The 12,930-nt window shown below is 61.5% G+C and overlaps 1 protein-coding gene across 1 annotated transcript in view; it reads right to left on the bottom strand.

Annotated features, from left to right (window-relative positions):
- Positions 1-2,668: 2,668 nt before the first annotated feature.
- The window catches only part of PTCHD2 (patched domain containing 2), a 25,948-nt gene continuing 15,686 nt past the window's right edge, over positions 2,669-12,930 (bottom strand). The window contains exons 13-21 of the mRNA XM_005873434.2: positions 12,648-12,832; positions 10,481-10,611; positions 10,234-10,406; positions 9,352-9,478; positions 8,716-8,861; positions 6,267-6,426; positions 5,365-5,478; positions 4,706-4,872; positions 2,669-3,890 (exon numbers count right to left, since the gene is read on the bottom strand). Of these exons, the coding sequence (XP_005873496.1) occupies positions 3,528-3,890; positions 4,706-4,872; positions 5,365-5,478; positions 6,267-6,426; positions 8,716-8,861; positions 9,352-9,478; positions 10,234-10,406; positions 10,481-10,611; positions 12,648-12,832 (1,566 nt within the window). The 3' untranslated portion in view covers positions 2,669-3,527. The remainder of the gene's footprint in view (positions 3,891-4,705; positions 4,873-5,364; positions 5,479-6,266; positions 6,427-8,715; positions 8,862-9,351; positions 9,479-10,233; positions 10,407-10,480; positions 10,612-12,647; positions 12,833-12,930) is intronic.

Here is a 12,930-nt window from a genome sequence, read left to right as displayed (position 1 = left end):
GGACCCTGGCTGCCCGGCTGGCCTGCCGCTGGCTGCTTCTGCCAGCCAGATCTCACCCTGTGCTGGGAGGCACACACTCCGAAGCCAGCTGCTTCCCGTCCCTGGGTTTCAGTTTCCTTAGCAGCGAAATAGGATAAACCCCTCCCTTCTGAGGAATGCCATGAGGGTCCTGAGAGAGCATGGATGGGGCCTGGGGCAGGGGAGGCGCTCCAAGCAGCGCCATATCACTGAAGGGCAGAGGGAAGCAGGGGCCCGGGGAACCTTTGCCGGGGCAGGGGTCGCTCTGCCCCTCCTCGGCCCCCCGAATGCCTGCACATCCCAGCAGCCCCCAGCTCGCTGCTGTGCCGAGGTAACGAAGAGCGTCTCATTAATGCTCGGCGAAAGCTCATTAAGACCATGAGCTGTGCATCAGCCGCTGAGGAAGGTCAAGGTTCTCTTCATGGGAGTGAATGCCCCTGGGACCTGCGGAGCAATATGCACACACAGAACGGAGGGGCATTCATTCGTAGGCAGTAGGCAGCCAGCCGTGTGCCCAGAGTTCTCCGGAGTTCCCAGAGCGCCACCCACATCCGCACCCCAGCCTTGCCCTGGGAGGGGGAATTACCTGCTGGGAGCTGGGCAGAGCCGTCACTGTGCAGGGCCCGAGGGACCGGGACAGGCAGTGATGAGGCGGTGAGAATGCCATTGCAGAGGGTGCGGCTGGCAGGCGGCGGAGTGGGCAGGCCCTGGCCAGAGGCTGCCTGGTGGGGTGCTGCTTGCACTTGCCCCCTCTTGGGGCCCCAGGCTGCTCCACTGTAAGAGGGGAACCCAGCTCCCAGGAAGGTTATGACCTGGGGGTCAGGGGACCTGCAGACCTAACCCCACAACGCTCTGGGCAGACAGAGGCCAAGGGGAAGGAAGAGGACATGGGCTGAGAGAGGGTTTCCTTACAAATGGGCGTTGTTTGGATGCAAGTGATATGCAAATGGCTTTGGCTCCACATTAAAACGAGGTTATTGGGAAGGTCTCCGGACAGGCACTTGGAAATGGCAGTCCTTTCACTCCACACCTTCTGGAATGACGTCCACTGGCCAGCCCCTCCTTCACCCCTCCCCTCCCACCTGGCCTCCTCCCACAAGCTTCCTGTTTCCTCCCACAGTGGTCCCCGGAAGGAGTGGGAAAGGGGCAGGGGGGAAGCTGTCACTCCCACAGCCCTGCCCCCCGCCACATGAGGGGGCTGCCGGAGCCCTGAGTGGGACCACCTGAATCCCTGTCAGCCCCTCGGGGCTGCGTGGTCCCCAGGCAACCCTGACCCTCAGCCACGGGGCTCTTTGCTGGGCCTCCAAGGGCTCAGGTTCATACAAGGTTGACAGGGAAAATGCTGAAGTGTGAGATATTGTACAAACTCAAGGGTTTCATTCCAAATGTTCTAAGAACGGGCCTCCTGATTTAAGCACCAACCTTGAACATTCCCGCGGCTGTCATCAGCCTTAATTTTCCGGGAGGTGCCCCCCGGGGTGCACCCTCGGCAGGCGGCGGGCTCGGTCTGGCCCCACCATCACTACCCGAGGGACCCAGCCCTGTCGGTTTCTTGGAGCCTTGGTTTCCCATGTGTGACATGCATCTGACAGCACCTACTCCTTAAGGCTAACCAATGAGCTGACCCACGTTCAACCCCCAAAGATATGTGGAACCCTGGTACCTGTGACTGTGAGCTTACTTGGAAATAGGTCTTTGCAGGTGATGGAGTTAAGATGAGGTCACCAAGTGGGCCCTAATCCAAGCTGACCGGTGTCCTTCTGAGAGGGGCGGTGATGGGAACGGGACAGAAAAGATGGGCCCGAGAAGGCGGAGGCAGAGATGTCCGCACACCAAGGCACGCCAAGGATGCTGGCAACACCAGGAGCCAGGAGCCAGGAGCCAGGAGCCAGGCTCGGAACACACTCTCCTCAGAACCTCCAGGGGAACCAGCCCTGCCGACACCTTCACTTTGGACTTCCAGCCTCCAGGACTGTGTGCGAGTGAATGTCTGTGGCTATAAGCCGCCCAGCTTGTGGCATTGTGTGATGGCAGCTCCAGCCGACTCACACAACCCCCGGCCCAATGCCATCTGTGTGTCACCTTGCACCATTCATGGCTGGTTTGGCGTGTCTCACCACCGATGGTGGGTCTGTAGGTCTGACCTTCCCTCGACAGATACCAAGCAGCTCCTCGGTGCCAGGTGTGCGCTCGGCAGGGCACATGGCGTTGCCCACGTCCTGCGTCCTCAGCCCCCTTCACGCTCACAGACGGCCAGGTGAGCTGGCCTGGAGGCCACCCTGACAACATCTTTCCCACTCTCAGGGCTCAGGCCCAGCTCAGCCTGTGTCCAGCTTCCCAGAGCCCAGGGGCAATGTCTGCCCCAACGAGAAAGGTCAGGGCCCAGCACAAGGCCAGGCACGCCAACGGCATGTAAAGATGTCCCAACTGGGGAGCCAGATGGGCCCCTTAAAGAAAGGGGCACCCAGTGAGCCCCAAAGGCCCCCAGCCTTGCCCTGGGCCAGCAGAGCACTCCCTGGCCCTGGGTCCCAGCGGCCCGCACGCTCCTCCCACCTCCGTCTCCTTCCAGGCCAGCCCCACCCCCCATGCCAGGCTCTGGGCAGCATGCGGACACTGAGTTATTTCAACTTTAAGAACATGATACAGCCAGTGGTGCTTAAAATTCTCGTGTTAATGGCGGCGGTCTGCGGTTTCATTTCACTTTAATAGGAACCATCTGCTGTGAGCAGGCAGCGGGCATGGCCAGCTGGCCTCCCGGGGCTGCCCCTCCCCCAGGTTTCACCCCCAGAGTCAGGTCAGGGAGACGGCGGCGGCTCTGTAAGGAAGGTTGTGCTGGGGCCACAAAGCCCTCGGGGAGGGTCTTGAAAGGGCCCCTTAAGGCCGGGGGCAAGGGTAGGACATGCAGAACCCAGGCTGGTCCCTATGTCCTCTCTGGCCAGGACCAGAAGGCCTGGGGAGGACCCCGGGAGCACCCAGCACTGGCCTAGTAAAGCTGAAGTGGGGGAGGAGGGACAGGGGGTAAACGAGGCCCCTGCCCTTGAAATCACTGTGCTTGCTCTTCCTGCAAAGTCCCCAGGGGAGGCATGGGGCTCAGGAAGTAGCTCTGGCTCTGCCACTGACCCAGCTCCAGGTCGGTCACTTTGCCCCCTGGTGCCTCAGTTTTCACATCTGTAGAAAGGGACCCCTGTCGCATCAACCTCAGCAAGTTGTGAGCACCGAGGCAGTGTGGGAGGGAGACCTCCATGCTGCCCAGGCGTGGGAGGAGGGCTGGTTTCTCCTGCTGTCAGGGGGAACCCAGTGTGGCTGCCAGCAGCCTGGCAGGGCAGGGTGGCAGCTGGCTTCACCACCCAGCTCCGGCTGGCCACTGGGACGAAGGCAGTGTGGGCCTCAGGTGGGAACAAAACTAGCTGGAGCCGAGTTGGGGAGCGAAGTCCCTCTGGGGTCACAGGACCAGGGTCTCGTCCCCACCCACTGGACCAAAGTGAGCCAGTCAGGGCCCAGGGCCCGGGCTATAGGGAGGTGCCGTTGGGCAGAGGGATCTTATAGCCGCTCCACAGGAGCAGGAGGCAGGCGCCCAGCCCCAGGGCCCCCGCCAGGAGCACGGCGCCCAGGGCCTTGAGGAAGGAAGTCCTGGTCCGGGTGAAGGAGCCGGGTGCCATGATGCCCAGCAGGGCCGTGCTGACCGTGAGCGTGTAGAGGATGGAGACGCCCGTGTTGAGAGCGACGATCTTGCCGAATTTGGCGAACGGGGCGATGATGCAGAAGAAGAGGGGCACCGTGGCGATGACCGTGGTGACGGCACTGGAGACGATGGCCACGCCCACGTGCCGCACGGCCTCCAGCGTCCGCCACTGGCGCTGCGAGTGGGCGTCCTGGGTGCAGGCGGGTGAGAGCAGAAGCTGGGGGCAGGGACCTGACGTGACACGGCGTCCCTCCCTGCCTGGGCCAGGGTTGGGGGCTTGGACGCTCGGTAAACATGCACCCCCGCCCAAGGCCAGCCCTGCCCCTGGGAGCCCCCAATTCTGCCTCTGTAAGTGGGATCATGATAGCGGCTACTCCACAGGGTTGGGGTGAGGATGACATGGTTCCCCCACAGCGGCTCCGTGCACAGTGGGGATGCATGAAGTGCTGCTATGACAACCAAGATGCTGATGATCTGCATAGTAGGTCCTCATAAATGGGAACCCTAACTGGAACTGATTTCCTTCTTTTGACCAAAAGCAGCTAAATGTATAAATAACTTATTTATGAGTGTTTTCACATCAATACAATTCCGAACAGGGATAGAACAAAAGGTTTCTGACCCAGAGCTGTTTTTGGCCCTGAGTCAAGGGCATGTTCTCACTAAGCCACACAGGGCTAGCTGGTGGCCTCGGGGTCATGATCGAGGACCCAGCCCTGCTCTGCGGGCTGCAGAACGAGACGCGGACTCAGGAGCCGAGAAGCAGGAAAGGCCCTTGGATGCCGCCTGGTCCGACCCCTCACACTCACTTAGGGAGGCTGAGGGATGGACCCGCCAGGGCCCACAGCACTGCTTTGGGGGAGCTGCCTCGGAGCTTATGTCCCCTGGGAGATGGGCCCTGGGAGCCACAGCTTCTAGAACACACCTGGGCGTGAAGGAGGTGTCCCTCTGCTGCACTGAGGCGGGAAGGCTTATGGGGAGCCGTAAGGCAGGCAGGCTGCTCACCTCGGCCTGGTGGGGGGGCAGGTTCTCTCCGGCCAGCAGGTAGCCCTCCACCAGGTGGACGCAGTAGTCCACGGAGGAGCCGACGAGGATGGACAGCGAGATGGCTTCCACGGCGCCCATCTCCCAGCCGCTCCAGTACATGATGGTCACCACGAGGCAGACGATGCCTGCGGGGCAGGGGCAGCAGCAGGCAGCTCAGACCTGCCCACCACACAGTCCCGGAGGGTCTGGGGGAATTCAGAAGGCCCCTGGGGGATGGGGTGAAGTCTCGAGTGGGGCCCCCACCTCTGGTGGCAGGAGGGCCAGGGCCAGAGAGAGCTGGGGGGACCCAGGTGCACTGGGTGTCCCTGGGCCCACAGCTATGAACCCCTGTTGCCGGGACAACACTGAGCAGAGGGGCCGAGTGGGGCCCCCACCTCTGGTGGCAGGAGGGCCAGGGGGGACCCAGAGAGAGCTGGGGGGACCCAGGTGCACTGGGCCCATAGCTATGAACCCCTGTTGCCGGGACAACACCGAGCAGAGGGGCACTTTGCCGGGGGTCAGGGTGGGGTTGGTCAGGAAGCCATCTCTGGGGAGAAGGGACAGTTAAGGGCTGAGAGAACGCTGCCAATGGGTGGCCACCAGCGGGACCCCGGCCAGGTCCTGGCCCGGCCACATACCCAGGATGCTCAGGAGCACCGGCAGCAGGAGCAGCACGTGGGTGGTGAACACGGCCACCGCGGCCACGCAGATGAGCAAGGAGAGGGCCAGGCCGTACAGGGCGCTCTGCACCCCTGCGAGGCGACAGAAGGGGGTCCTCAGTCGGGCTGCGAGGTGGGGCGCCCACAACCCTCCCTCACCCTCAGGGTTCAGAGGTCACAGGGGTTAAACCGAGGGCACAGTCACAGCTGGCTGTGTCACTCTGGGAAAGTCACTTGACCTCCCGGAGCCTCCATTTCTTCATCTGTAAAATGGGGCAATAACAGTGTTTAACCCACAGGCCTCACTTGGAGTTTAAAGGGATAGCACAGCCTGGCTGGTGTGGCTCAGTGGTTGAGCATCGACCTATGAACCAGGAGGTCACAGTTCGATTCCCGGTCAGGGCACATGCCCGGGTTGCAGGCTTGATCCCCAGCATGGGGCGTGCAGGAGGCAGCCGATCAATGATTCTCTCATCATTGATGTTTCTATCTCTCTCTCTTCCTTCCTCTCTGAAATCAATAAAAATATATATATTTTTAAAAAGAGATAGCACAGGCCAGGAGCACAGGGCCTGGCACCGAAATGATACCAGGCGGCCATATGGCCATTGCTTTCCCTTTCTAGGTGGCCAAATTCAGGGCCAGAGAATGTGGCCAGATGCCCTGAGCAGGGGGACCAAACTCCGGCTGCTGGTTGGTATTCCTGGCCGCTGGGTCCTTCCCGTTTCTCTCCAGGGCTCTAGGCCAGGATGGAGAGGATGACAAGTGTGGCTCAGAATGGCCACGGCCTGCCCTCCCTGCCCCGGTCACCTCCCTGTCTGCGGCCACCACCCACCCCGCCGGGAGCCTGGGGGGAGGGTGGGGGCCGGGCGGCTGCTCGCCTATGATCTCCATGAAGATCTGCTTCCAGTGCTCGCAGGTCTGGAAGCCGCGGCGCAGGGCCGAGCCCTCCGGGAAGGTCTGCAGCTGCTGCTGCAGGAAGCTCTCCCAGCGCAGGTAGTCGGAGTAGGTCTGGAAGGAGGACTTGCCCTTGTACGTGGTCTGTGGGGGACACAGCCAGTGAGACGGACGGGTGGCTGTGGCCCCCTTGCCCTTCCCAGGCCACGGCTGGTCTCTCCCGGGGCAGATGCAGCCAGTTCGTGGCCACCTGTGAACAGAGGGTGTTGTCTGTGGGGAGTGAAGGGCAAGCCAATCCAAGATGACCGCCCGCCGGCTTTGGGGACACATGTGATTCTTACAGCCGCGGCTGGTTCCGGGGCACCAAAGTCGCTGCCCCATTCCCAGAGCCACCTGAGCTCCCAGCGCCCCTGTGGTCTGTGTCCCACCATCGGCCTGCAAGCCAGCTCCCGCTCATCCTTCAAGGCTCTCTACGTCCTGTCTCCTCCAGGAAGCCTTCCTTGATACCCCAAGATGGGCAGCCTCTGCCCTCTGCAAGAAACCTATTGAAAGAGCCTATCATTACTGTTTCAGTGGCCAAATTCAGGGTCGGAGAATGGCTGATGCCCCGAGCAGGAGGGGACCCAAACTCTGGTCCGTGAATCGCAGTTCTCGTCACTGCCCGGCAACCTGCCCGCCTCCTGGCTGGACTGAGTCCAGGGAGGCCGAGCATGGCCTGTCTGGTCACAGGGCCTGGTGCTGGGAGCTGTGGGGGGAGGAGAAGACACGGCGCTCCCCCTCCTCTGGGCCTTCCCCCTGTGTGATCTCACCGGCCACTCCCTGAGAACAGACATGTCCAGTGTGTCTGTGCACACGTGTGTGTGTGTGTGTGTGTGTGTGTGTGTGTGTGTGTGTGTGTGCATTGAGGATAGGGTGGAGGTGGTCAGCTTGGACGTGACATCTGTTGTGTAGAGAAGCCTGAGCAGGGATCCTCTCCTCTCTGAAACTGTCTGAGGTTTCAGCCTTAAAAAGGAAGGACATTCTGCCGGGCTGGCATGGTTCTGTGGTTGAAGGCTGACCTATGAACCAGGTTACGGGTTGATTCCCGGTCAGGGTACCTGCCCGGGTTGTGGGCTCGGTCCCAGTAGGGGGCGTGCAGGAGGCAGCTGATGGATGATTCTCTCTCATCATTGATGTTTCTATCTCTCTCTCCCTCTCCCTTCTGCTCAATAAAAACATATTTTTTTAAAAAAAGGAAGGACATTCTGACTTGTGCTACAGCATGGACCAACCTGGAGGACAGTATGCCAAATGAGATGAGCCAGTTAAAACAACTTCCTGGGCCTTGAACCGGTGTCTGCATTAGCCTGGGGCTCACTGAGGGCTGGGAGGGTCCCTGGGCCCCCTCGCTGGTGGCGGTGGCGGTTTGGTCGGCTGTGCTGTGAGTGGCACACGGGGCGGGAAGGAAAGCAGGGGTGGGGACAGAGAACAAGAATCGGCTTCCACTTGTACCCGCGTCACTGTCATCCTCACTCCCCAACGCCCTCACGTGGTGTCCCTGCTGCTTCTCAGTGGCCATCAGAGGGCAGGGATCTGTGACCCTGCCACAGGGGACGAGCTATTTGCTCTGGGACACAGAGCCCATGGGGGTCAGAGCAGGACTGGGCCCAGGTCTCAGCAGGGAGCCAGCAGGGGCATCTGGGCAAGGCCCACAGATGCCCAGGGCATGTGTGTGCATGTCTGTACGTGTGTGTGTGCGCACATGTGTGCCTCCTTGGGCAGAGCCCAGGAATGTCGGGGTGAGAGAGGAAGCAGTGAGCTATGGGATGGCCAGTCCCCTGGCTTCCCAGGCCCCCTCGGGGGAGCCCCCCACATGGCAGAGGGGAGCATCCTGTTCTTTCCCCAGTCCCCACCCCCCTCTGCCCCTGCAGCCCAGAGGCTGCCAAACAACTAGATCCAGGCAGGTGGGGAGGGAGGGTGCAGGGAGCTGCTGGCCGCCCGCATGTAGAAAGGCTGAGCTCTGCGCTAGCCGGTTTGGCTCAGTGGATAGAGCATTGGCCTGTGGACCAAAGGTCCCAGGTTCGATTGCGGTCAAGGGCACATATCTCAGTTGCAGGCTCCTCCCCGGCCGGGGCCCTGGTCAGGGCTCGTGCAGGAGGCAACCAATCAATGTGTTTCTCTCACATCGATGTTTCTCTCTGTCTTTCCCTCTCTCTTCCACTCTCTCTAAAAACCAATGGAAAAATATCCTCGGGTGAGGATTAACAAAAAAAGAAAAAAGAAAGGCCGAGCTCTGCGGCTCTGTGGTTTGGCCTCCACCTGAGCTCACTCACAGGTGACCTGGACGAGCAGTCGCACCCCTCTGGGCCTGTATCCCCTTCTTAGAGCAAGCTCTCTGCTCTGGGACAAGGGCCAGGGACCAGGGGGGCGCACGGGAGGCCACCGGGGGCTCACCGACTCAAAGGCCATGGAGATCCACTGCACGCGCCCCTCCTTGACGCCCACGGCCCCGTGCGACAGCTGCCCCGGGAGCAGGTTGGGCTCGGGCAGCTCCTTGCACTCAGGGTGCAGCAGCTGCAGGAAGGCGGAGATGCTGTAGCCTGCGGGGAGGAGGAGAGAGGGGAGGCGGTTACCTGGGAGGGCACCCCACCCCAGGCCGCCCCTCCCACCGTGCACTCGTGCTCACCTGTGTGTGTGCGCATGTGGGAGGGACACATGCCCTCCCTCTAACCTCCAAGTTTAAAGTGTGTGTAACCATTGGCAACGTCAGGAACCCACAACACCCATCTGCCCCCAGGGTGGAAAGTGACGTCTTGTGCCCTCTCAGGGAGGCCTGGGGGCACCTGTGGGCCAGCCTATGTCCCCAATTTTGGAAAAGCTACACCTGCAGGTGTGCCCACGCACACACCTGTCACCACACACGGCACCTCTGGGCCAATTCCCATTCACACATGAGCCCATCACACATGAGACACACAAATGTTCGCACAGCCCCGACCCCAGTGCGGACACTCAAGCACCCATGCATGTCTGCAGATACCCTGGTGCCCCCAGTGCCTCCTCCCTCTGAGGCCCTGGCTCCCCACACACCTGAGGGCAGGCACTGGGCCCCGCCTGGCTTCACCAGCTCCAAGTTCCCCGCGATGGCCTTGCAGAGGCGGCACAGGTGCCCAATTTCTTTGAAGAGGTCAAAGCCGCTGTCATAGATGACGCTGCCCTTTCCCAAGGAGACACAAGCGGCGCAGGCCGCTCAGTGAGTCGGGAACGCAGCCCTGGATCCCTTAGTCTCACCTCCTTGCTTCTACTCACAGCCCCTCCACCCCCACCCACTTCCTGCTTTCTCCTCCCCCTCCGCACAGCCAAACCCCTCACGTCCTCCCTGGCAGGCGGCCTGTTCTCCTCCCAGCCTCCCAGCCTCCTCTGAACACCATGACTCTCAGGCTGGCCTGAGCAGACAGATCTCCACCCCCACCCCCGCCCCGGCTCCCAAAGGACTTCCTGTCTGACCCTGGACTCGCAGGTGGACTGACTGCTCAAGGCAGCGGACTGATCACACCACGTCGTCCTTCCTCCCACATGCCCCGCTCCCACTGCGTGCCAGGAACACACCTCGTCACAGCCCCATCAGCCTTCTCCCTTCAAATGTCCAAGAGCCCAGCACAGAACACAAAGGCATAAGAGGGGAGAGAGACCCCACAGGCGGGGACCCCTTCAGCCGAAGGGCAGGCAGCTTTGCACCTGTATTATCTTCATCTCCACGCCAGCCCCCATGGTGAGGGACAGCCAACTCAGACCCCCAATGTATCCAGATTCCTGGGTGATTCTGAGACCTCAACTCTGCTCAGTCCTCAAAAGAAACGATACTAGGGGCTGCGGGGGTCCTGGCAGCCTGGGGAGGGCGTGTGGAGGGCTGAGAGGGTGGCCTCTGAGCAAGCCTGCTTAGTCAGGCCCTTCGGCACCTGGTCCACGTACCGGGTCTCCGATGACATGGTTGTCCACCTGTCGAGTGCGGTTGATGCCCACGATGCCGAAGACCACGAAGACCATGGCCCCTGTGTCCACCAGCGGCCGCACCGCCGGCTTCCCGCAGCCCGTGTTCACGCAGGGGTTGAAGCCGAAAGTGGCTGAGAGGCGGGCCCTGGGCCCTGCAAGGGAGTCACAGTTGTACCGAAGGCGGGCCCAGCCCCCCCAGGCCCCACTGTGGTCTCCCCACAAGTACCTTTCTCACTGGGCACATAGAAGAAGCCTTTGGTGGGCCCATCGGGGCTGGAGCTGAGCAGGCAGCCGGGAGGCGTCGCGCACACGCGCCCGTGGAAAGGTGGCCTGTGGTACTGTGCAAAGTACAGCTTCCTGTGGAGGCAAGGAGGCCGGACTGAAGCCAGGGAGGCTAGACTGAGGCCAGGGAGGCTGGGAGGACTCGAGGAGGCTGGACTGAAGCCAGGGAGGTTGGGACTGAAGCCAGGGAGGCTAGGAGGACTTGGGGAGGCCAGACTGAAGCCAGGGAGGCTGGGAGGACTCGGGGAGGCGAGGCAAGTGCGGTCATGTGTGGGGTTGGAAGAATGCAAGGGATGGATGAGGACTCCCCCAGCACAGAAATTTGGTCTCCAGTTGGGGGTTGGGGATTGGAGGCCAAAGCCCACTGTATGGGCCTGCTCAAGGCCCTTCCCTACATGAGTGTCTCCCCACCTGTGGCCTGAGGGGTGCAGGAGACCAACAGTTTCCAAACTGCCCTCTAGGGGGTGCAAGAGTTCACAGAGGGGTCCAAGGCCAGCCTTGAGGGTCCCTGCTAAGAAGCTCTCTGATACCGCCTCACCTCAACCTCAACAGTTAAGGGGACTCAAGAGTCTGCCTTGAAGAAAGGGTTCTATGGTCAGCTTGCTGGCCACTGGACCCAATGTAGCTCAAGGTTCTTTCTAGAATGTTTTAAGCTCATTCAGGAAGCCTGCCCCCAGTCACTGTTGTGTACATGCAGAGTGAGCCCAGCCCTGGGCTCGGGGGAGGGTGGGCAGAGGGACCCCCATCCCTGAGCCACGGTGCCCAGAGGAAGGGCCCAGCAAGCCCTCCTGTTCACCCCCTGCCTCCCGCCTCACCCCTCGGACCCAGGAGGACCTCAGCCTTGCGTGGGAGCTGGATGTCCTGGGGCCAGGCCGCCAGAGACCACTGCCCCGGGCGTCCCCTGTGCAGACCCCGCCCCCCGCCCCCCGCACTGCTCTCTAGACCAGGGCAGCCTGGCTCCTCCTGTCGGAGCTCGTGTCATAATTTGTAAAGACATCGAGGTTGTTAGCGGCTGCCTCCCGCTAGTGGGCCCAAGGGCAGCGGGCAGCTGTTTCATTCACCACTGCATCCCCTGTACCCACAGCACCTGCATGGTGCCGGCTCGTCGGTGTGCAGTGTTTGCTAAATGAATGAACGGAGAAAAGCAGAGATCCTCGGTTGCTACAGCTCAATGGACAAGTGCATGCGGGGCCCTGGCCCAGAACTCGGGAGGGAACCCCAGCTGGCTCCAGATGCCCCCAGCTGGCTCCAGACGCCCCCAGCTGTCTTGGGATGCCCCCAGCTGGCTCGGGATGCCCCCAGCTGCCTGCCCCCAGATGCCCGAGGCACAGAATGCAGTGAAGCGTTTGGGGCACTTAGATCAAGTCAGGCAGAGGCAGGGCCTGAGCGTACAGTAGGGAAACACGACAGCCGGTCCCTCCTGTCACCTTGCAGCCTGAGGAGGGACACTAAATATTTCCTGAATTAGTGATATATGGAGAGTGTTGAAGTGCCTGGGAGAGGAAGTGCAGAGTGTATTCATTCAGCAGCCAGCTACCAAGTGTTTGTGGAGCACCCGCTCTGTGCCGACACTGGGTGCTGGGGGCACAGCCTGAACCCACAGTGTCCACTGCCGGGTGCGCCGGGCTCCTGAGTAGGTCAGTAAGATCCCAGGTGGTGACGGGGCCAGAGAGCGATGAGAGACCAGGTGTGGCTATTTTAACTGGGGAGGGAGCTGTGGTCTGAGACAGCCTCTCCTGGGGGCTGAGGCCTGACTCTTCAGAAGAAGTCGGCCCCACGAGGAGCTGGGGAACGGAACAGCATTGTAGGCAGAGGGAACGAACGGCAAACGCAAAGGCTCTGGGAAGGGAGCTGCCTGCCCTGCTGAGGAGCAGCGAGGAGGCCTTGTGCCCATCGCAAGGGAGGGAGGCAGATGGGGAACAGGCCACGCTGCCATCTTTGCCGGTGTCCCCACGCCCCTGTCCTGGGCAGAGCCATATCTGAACAGATGTGCAGAAAGGGACATGGGCTTCTTAAAGGCACCTGCTGGCTAGAGGGACAGAGAGAGGGAGAGAGAGAGGGAGGCGAGGGGGCGGGGCCGGTGGCAGCGGGCTCATCTGCGAGGCTGTTACCGGGTGTGCAGCTGCTCCTGGGCGGCCACGTAGAAGCTGAAGTCGAACTTCCAGCCCCGCTTGGCGTCGCAGGCCAAGGTCGTCACCATCCACCTGCGGGCGGGGCTCGCCGCCTGGAGCTGCCCTACTGTAGACATACAAGCGGTCAGCTTCCTGGTGAAGTTACCAAAAGGCGCTCTATACACCTAGCAGTGGATCGACAGAGACAAGACACGTGACTCCGGGAGGCTGCCTCGGCCTGCGCCCAGCCTCAGGCTCCGGCCCCTCCCTCCTCTGCCTGTCC

Source organism: Myotis brandtii, unplaced genomic scaffold (assembly GCF_000412655.1).
Source record: "Myotis brandtii unplaced genomic scaffold, ASM41265v1 scaffold410, whole genome shotgun sequence".
NCBI lineage: Eukaryota > Metazoa > Chordata > Mammalia > Chiroptera > Vespertilionidae > Myotis > Myotis brandtii.
The sequence above is the reverse complement of the archived record's forward strand: the minus strand, read 5'-3'. Positions and strand labels throughout refer to the sequence as shown.